General features: G+C 46.2%; 1 protein-coding gene across 2 annotated transcripts in view; it reads right to left on the reverse strand.

The window, feature by feature from the left end:
• RAF1 (Raf-1 proto-oncogene, serine/threonine kinase) overlaps positions 1-8113 on the reverse strand; it is a 95919-nt gene that overhangs the window by 9534 nt on the left and 78272 nt on the right. For both annotated transcript variants that reach the window (XM_073574266.1, XM_073574265.1), the window contains exons 11-14: positions 5858-5942; positions 4600-4776; positions 2737-2783; positions 877-995 (exon numbers count right to left, since the gene is read on the reverse strand). In XM_073574266.1, the coding sequence (XP_073430367.1) occupies positions 877-995; positions 2737-2783; positions 4600-4776; positions 5858-5942 (428 nt within the window). The remainder of the gene's footprint in view (positions 1-876; positions 996-2736; positions 2784-4599; positions 4777-5857; positions 5943-8113) is intronic.

Below are 8113 nucleotides of genomic sequence, written 5' to 3' on the forward strand. Positions count from 1 at the left end.
GGGTTATACAGAGTTCAGCATTCAGAGCTCTGTTAGATCTGCAGCAGATAAAACAGTGATTTTATCAAAACTACAAGAAGCAGCCCAGTAAGTGACACATCGTTGGAATCAGGGTCTCTGTCTCTACATCATGATGCTTTCAGATGGGATAACAAAAACTTGGAAACAAATGCCCTTTCAAGGGGTTGTCCAGGACTTGGAAAGAAGAAGAAAAAAAAAAAAAAAAAAAGTACAAGAACCAGGGAATGTTGGCCGTTCACTAGTCTTGTGCAGCGACGTAGCCCCAAGACTCTCACATATTAGCCAAGCCGTATTTCCGTGAAATCAACAAACTAACTGATTTGTATGGGGGTCTCACTATTTTACCCTGGGGCTGGAGGAAATTCAATGTCTGATTTGATTTTCAGGGGCGTTAAACTCTTGTCAGCTGATGTACGGCCGCTTTAGTCCTGTGCCGCACAAGCAGTAGTCCCAGCTACGGTCGGCGACTGCTTGTGTACAGGTACGCCATATTGTGCCTGTGGGACCGCCGGTGACCGAGCGGTGGGGACAGTGGGAGTGTTGGTGTGCCGATTTCAGAAATGCAGTGATTGATCCATTCTCTGTTCTTCATCTTCTGCTTCCAGTTTTGCTATGACAAACCTGACACCTTGTTACCTGCCGCCATATTTACACCTACTCTGATTAACATCAAACGCATCACATCAAGATGAATTCCTACAATGCAAACATTGTTCTAACAAAGGCCGTCCAGACGTTCCATCAATCGCACCAAGTAACCAACTACATGGCGACGGTGCAGCTGGCGGTGAAGCGAGGAGCCATCAAACAAATCAGCACCGCAGAGCCACGGCGGGCGACATGGCCACAACTTACCATCCACAGGATTGATCCAGTCGGCTGCTCCACCTGCTGGGAACCGCTCCACCGAGACTTTACCGTGGCCAGTCCAAAGTCACCGATTTTCACGGTCAATCCTTCATGCAGAAAGATGTCTGTGTCACAGTAAAGGATCAGCACACAACCTCGGCGCGCTGCGGCTCTGCAGCCAGATGCGCTCACCGGTCCAATCCAGGACTGTCAGTAATAAGCAACTTCCTAATTTTACCTGGAAAATCTGCAGATGGCAAAGTCTCAAGTGCAGCTGGCCATATTCTAAGGCCAAGCGCACACAAGTGTATTAAAAAAAAAATCTCATGTCTGCACTGCGCCATAAAATAACATTGGTCCGGATATGGTCTGTTTTTTTTTCCAGACAAAATATGGCAGTGTGAATTTGGCCTAAAGCACAGTCCTCAAATCTGTGCCAAAATTATTACTCGCAGCACACCTTTATAGCCACCCGTTACAGCATGCTAGGAGTTGTAGTTTCTAAAATGCTGGCAAGCAAAAAGTTAAAAAGCAGCAATGTATAGATTCCCACGTATAGGAGAACTCTGGCTTATAGGATTCGGCTGCTTGTCGTACAACAAGATATCAAGATTTATAACAGGTGAGTGACACCTATATTCACCCGTGATCTAATTATACATTTACATTTGGATCGGTGCACTTTCTTTCCTACCCTTTTACTAGAAAATGGCGTACAACAGTAAAATATCACAATACAATTTTTCCATAATAATGCGATTGAATGAATCCTGTATTTTCCTTAAAGAGGCATTTCCATCTTCAAGATCCTCTCCCAGTATGTAGTAGGTGTAGTAATAATAATATTGGCAAATACCTCCAAATAGAAATGTAGCATAGTTCCTCTGATTAGCTATGTCGCTTACCCCATGTGCAGGCATTGCAGTAGCTTAGGTATCCAAGGTTACAACCACTAGCAACTCATTATATGAGTGGACATAACCATGGATACCTAACCTACTGCAATGCCCTGCACATGGGGTAAGCGACATAGCTAATCAGAGGAACTATACTACATTTCTAATAGAAATATAGGTTGTTATAATTACACCTACTACATATTGGGATAGGGGATCTTGGAGATGGGAATACTCCTTTAATTATAAAAATCTTCTGGATCACTGACTATGCTTTCTGCTATGAGGGCATACGGCCATTACAGGTTGGGACCCTGCTAGGACCCCCCCTTCCTCTATAACCCAAGGCGACGGCACTGGCTACACTGCTCGTCCATGTAGAATACTGATGGCCATTTATCGGACAGACGGTCATGTAACACTAGATTTTCCCCAAACAGATTTACTGCAGGGTACGAGCGGCTTTAGTAACTGGATATTTGGGTTGTACGGAAGCAATGACACGCCCGTAACTACACTGCCCAACATTAGCACTCAGGAAATTAAATTTTAACGCTGAGTCCGTTAGGAATCGCTTAAAGGGAATGTGTCACCTGTCCATTAATAATAAAATTACATTTGATATAGATGAATCCATAAAAATGTTACTGCAAAAACTGACTTATGATGAGAACCAAACCAGAAACATGTTTCAAGGGTGTTTGCCCCTCATCAGTGCAAAGCAGAAGATTGGATTTGGCTGTGAGAGGCCTCTGACAGGGTATACAAATAACAGAAATCGCATTTCATTTCCTGATGACACATTCCCTTTTAAGGAGATAAAAGCAAAACCTCTGTATAGAAATGTACAGAAATCAGAGGCGGATGAGACTACAGGATTATGGAGTGGATCACAGCTCTGGCCGGCAGTGCTGCACTTCGTTATCCCCCTAACACAGGTGAAATCACGTTTCACTCCAGTAAAGGATACTGTTTGACTTCATGTCTCTGTGGATAATGTTCTTTGCATGTAAATAGCTGCAAGAGAACAAAGGGCTATTAAACATCAAAGAAAGATAGAATGCAAATAAAAGGGATAACCTGACTTGTCCTCCACATACTGTCGGACGGTTGTACACGTTATTGCACAGCCTGGATTGTGCCTTTATACTGCTTGTACTGTGAGGACACAAGCTCCGACACGTCGCTGCCTGCTGGCTCACACCGAGCAAAGCCAGCGCTAGCTCATAATCAGCAAATATCCTGCTTGGCAGAAAACACGAGGAGCCGTCAAGCAAGAATATCAAGAAATGTCTTCACCGAGACTCGGATCCCAGAGCTGCGAGGGCGAGTTCCCACGGAGCAAACAGGCTGAGGATTTATGCAGGACAAGGGCCCCCCCCCCCCCCGCTGCATACGCACTAAAAGGGGCCCCCCCCGCTGCATACGCACTAAAAGGGGCCCCCCCCGCTGCATACGCACTAAAAGGGGCCCCCCCCCCGCTGCATACGCACTAAAAGGGGCCCCCCCCGCTGCATACGCACTAAAAGGGGCCCCCCCCGCTGCATACGCACTAAAAGGGGCCCCCCCGCTGCATACGCACTAAAAGGGGCCCCCCCCAGCTGCATACGCACTAAAAGGGGCCCCCCCAGCTGCATACGCACTAAAAGGGGCCCCCCCAGCTGCATACGCACTAAAAGGGGCCCCCCCCAGCTGCATACGCACTAAAAGGGCCCCCCAGCCGCATACGCACTAAAAGGGCCCCCCAGCCGCATACGCACTATAAGGGCCCCCCCCAGCTGCATACGCACTATAAGGGCCCCCACCAGCTGCATACGCACTATAAGGGCCCCCACCAGCTGCATACGCACTATAAGGGCCCCCACCAGCTGCATACGCACTATAAGGGCCCCCACCAGCTGCATACGCACTATAAGGGCCCCCACCAGCTGCATACGCACTATAAGGGCCCCCCCCAGCTGCATACGCACTATAAGGGCCCCCCCCAGCTGCATACGCACTATAAGGGCCCCCCCCAGCTGCATACGCACTATAAGGGCCCCCCCCCCAGCTGCATACGCACTATAAGGGCCCCCCCCCCAGCTGCATACGCACTATAAGGGCCCCCCCCCCAGCTGCATACGCACTATAAGGGCCCCCCCCCAGCTGCATACGCACTATAAGGGCCCCCCCCCCAGCTGCATACGCACTATAAGGGCCCCCCCCCCAGCTGCATACGCACTATAAGGGCCCCCCCCCCAGCTGCATACGCACTATAAGGGCCCCCCCCCCAGCTGCATACGCACTATAAGGGCCCCCCCCCAGCTGCATACGCACTATAAGGGCCCCCCCAGCTGCATACGCACTATAAGGGCCCCCCCCAGCTGCATACGCACTATAAGGGCCCCCCCAGCTGCATACGCACTATATAGCGAGTTTTGCAGCAGATTTCCCAACTGGAGAAAATTTGTAGAAATTGAGTGTCGTGTGGAAATGCCGTAAAGCGTATGACACCAGCAGACACAGACAGAAGTACAGAAGTGGCCCCTGTGTAAGGACAATATATGGGCCCTCTGTCACCCAAAAGCTCATCATAATGCACAATTTCATCTGCTTTGAAGGTATAAATGGACCCCTGACCTCTTGGGCCCCAGGCTGCACCAATGACCTGTCCGTCCCTGGTGGGTGGAAATGACTAGAAATGGCTAGTCACCACGGCAGTTCACGACCGCCTTTGGATCGCTCTTAAAACTACAACTCCCATACGGTCGTTGTCAGGGCATGTTGGGAGGTGTAGTGTTTACAGGCAGCAGAGACCACAGATCCCAGCAGGACGGTCTGCAGGAATACTTACTCCATGCCTTGTGCCGTCTGTCGGGCGATGTCTATCAGCTGGAACATCTGAAATTTGGTCTCCTGTACATGCAGATGTTTGTACAGGCTGCTGCCCTCACACCACTGAGTGACGATGGCCAGGTTTTCTTTCGTCATGTAGCCCATGAAAAGCAAGATATTCACATGCCGCGTTTTTCTGTAAGGAGTAAAAAAAAAAAAAATACATGTAATTGTTAGATCCCAGATAAGCTGTATAAAATATTACACATCTGATCCACATGTTATAGAGCACTATATAGGAGGCTATATGGGATTATGTCAATAAAAAAATGTATACCTTCACATCAGCGTAAGTTTGTGTATATTGATGTCAAATATATATATTTTTTCATAGCACATATAAAGATGAAACATAAAATCAATATGTATGCACAGGGGGAAAGTAAGTAGGAAAAAAAACTGTCCTAGTGGTGAAAAATTGTGAAATGCATTAACAGTATTAATGGGGTATCTCACAGGGATCAGTATTGGGCCCTCTTCTCTTCAGTAGATTTATTACCAGCCAGGCTGCACAGGAAACATTGAATTACACAGATAATGCTTCTGAATATAAGAAGGGAAAATACATGATGAGATTACACAGAAAATAATGGGTAAAGCTCACAAGTGAATACTGTGCACAGATTTGGGCACGCCTGTATGGCTACAATTTCTTATGGAGGTATAGAATTTTTTTTCACTCTGTGTAAACCCAACAGATCGTGTTTCGTGGGATGCTACATTAGATGCTTTATTATGGAGTTTAATATTAGAGATATTGCAATGTAATAAGGAATGCTGTCCCCTACAGAGTAGGGGTGGGACCACTTGATCTTCCGTAGTCTTCTAGAAGCGGCACTGCCAGAAGTTGGGGAGAGCAACAAATGGTAAAACAAAACTGGCTGTAGACCATAGCTGAAGGAAGAGTTCTCAGTTGACAGACACCCATCTCTCCCGTCTCCACCGTACACATGGACAATCGTCTCAGCTGAACGTTCACATGGTTTCAAAGGGAGAGTGGGAAAAGCCGCTGCCTAATAGCTCTGGCAGCAGCTTTATTTCCTGAATAAGAAAAGGATCTGGTGTTGAAGTTATACTGTGCGACCCTTGGACATCATTTGTTGGGGAAAAGTCAGGAGGCCCCACACAGACCATCAGCCAATCCCATGGATACGAGAAAGCTAGTATAACTATTACCTAATGTGCATGGGAACTTTAACATTTTTCAGTATACTCACCTGAGAACAGCAACTTCATTTCTAAAGGCCTGCAACTGTTCAGGGGTTGGATCTGTAACTTTGAGGATTTTTACTGCCACGTCCCCTGAAAGACAGAAGAATAAATGATGTTAGGATAATCTAAGCCAGCGATACAGAATTGGTCAACCCGACGACACTTCAATTTTAGATCATTTCTTTTTAGGTCACAGGGACTAACAGTTTTGCACACAACGGAGGGAACTAAATAGCACCATCACTAAAAGAATATGGATCCATTACACCGAACGAGGACACGTGTTCCAAATTTCTCCCAAAACCTGCCTTTCGTTTACTATGAAACTTATCAAGTCACATCAGTTAGTTGATCGATATGATGAAAGTGGTGGGAAAAAAAAAAAAAAAAATCAACAATACAACTGTCCACCTTTGGAGACATTACTTTTATTTGGGGTTAACAGCACTGTTTTATTAGAAAGTTTTCACGGTTTGGCTTTTACAGGTTCTTTAGTTGCCGCCATATTCTACTTTGATATGGTCATAAATTAGCTGACGGAAGCTCAGAAAACAAAAAAGTTACAAACTCCTGGGTAAGATGGTCACAACAGCTCACTTGCGGACTCCCAGTTAACTCACTCTGCAGCTAGTAAGAGGCAATAACACATGGAGACTATGGAGGGCAAACGGTGAAAATCTTTTAATGCAAAACTTATTTTTAGCTCCAAATGCATATATTTACTGTAGGTAAAAGAAAACTTGAAGCTTCTCTGCCCATATAACTTCTTCCCTCTAGACCAGAAACAGTTAACCGGTAGCCCGGCTTCTCTCCAGCCTGTTATTATCCGGCCACTGTTTACTGTCACATCTCGGTATTTTTGGCAAATTACATAGAACCCGAGGCCAGAGGATCATCGAGTTCAGGGTTTATATATATATATAAGAGACGAATCTGACTGATGTCACAAGCCTGGTACCCTCAAAACGTCCTTTCTTATAAAACTGCATATTTTGGCCGCGCTCCGCTAGCCGCATCATGAATTCAAGAATTGGCCAATTTCTTGGTCGCTACTTTCAAATGAAAGTGCAAATGAAGCAAAACAAGAGGAGTTTTCATGCAGAACTTCTCGACATCTTATCACCCCTCCCGAATGCCAAGATAGATGTGGAATATTAATATAAAAACCTAATTAACTGAAAAAAATAAAAATATAAAAATAAGCCGCGAAGAACGAGCGCAGTTTTGTACAGCGCAGCACTGACTACATTCTAATTAGGTGACAGGCAACTTTATTTTTTTCCTTTTACTAGTCAGGAACCTCCTCACTTGTCTCGTCCTACTTATATGAAGGTTATGATAAAATAGTAGGTTATTGTTGAACCATCACTCTCTGTGGGAACACCACCGGGCACTGACATGTTGCAGATTACCTTGCAGATCTAGAATCAGAGTACAGGCTGCAGTTACAGAGCAGCAGAAACAGATGGCTGCGAAATAGGTGGAGGACCTGCTGAGGTCCAATACTGGGGAGGTAGAAGAGAAGGGCTGAGCCTAAAACTGGCCATGCACAATTGAAAACGGTAGTGGGAAACCACAATCTATCCAGATTCCGCCATACACAAGACCGCTTGGTTCCGTCCGGCCGAGAGAGCGGAGTAAGCCGCTGCCAGAGTCATCGAGTTATCTGCCAGCAGAACAAAAGCATCAGGCGACTGATGTCCCACCACATAACTTGTCAGGAGGCCCCCCATACACATTATGGTTGGCCGAGGTCATGAAACCCAGCAGTTTGGCTGAACGCTGTAATGTTTATGATTGTCTTCATAGTATTCTGAATGTATCAGTTTTGCACATTTGTTTTTTGTAAGGACCCATGCAGACCAGCCTGTGAACGGACCGCTAATGCACAGAATGACCGCGGGTCTCCTGACCCGAGTGGGACAGTCTCTAGTATCTCTATGAGGTTGTCACGCTCCGGTCAGGAGACCTGCAGCCCGTCCGTGCACTGCGGTCTGATCTCGGACCACTTTGCACCAACATCTGAATGAGCCTCAAGACAAACTTTTCCCCTTTCTATTAATTTGTAACCAGTATTATTTGATTTCAAGGACGTTCTCTGGTGACAACTTGCTGATTGGTGCAGATCCCTGTGGTCGGACCATCACCAATCAGGAGAAAGCGGATCTTTTTTTTTTTTTTAATTCACAAAATGGAGCAGTAGTGTGCATGTCCAGCCGCTGCACCACTCATTCTCCATGTGGCTGCTGGAAAAAGCAGAG

This window comes from Dendrobates tinctorius, unplaced genomic scaffold, assembly GCF_039654945.1.
Source record: "Dendrobates tinctorius isolate UK_male_01 unplaced genomic scaffold, ASM3965494v1 ptg000038l, whole genome shotgun sequence".
Taxonomy (NCBI): domain Eukaryota; kingdom Metazoa; phylum Chordata; class Amphibia; order Anura; family Dendrobatidae; genus Dendrobates; species Dendrobates tinctorius.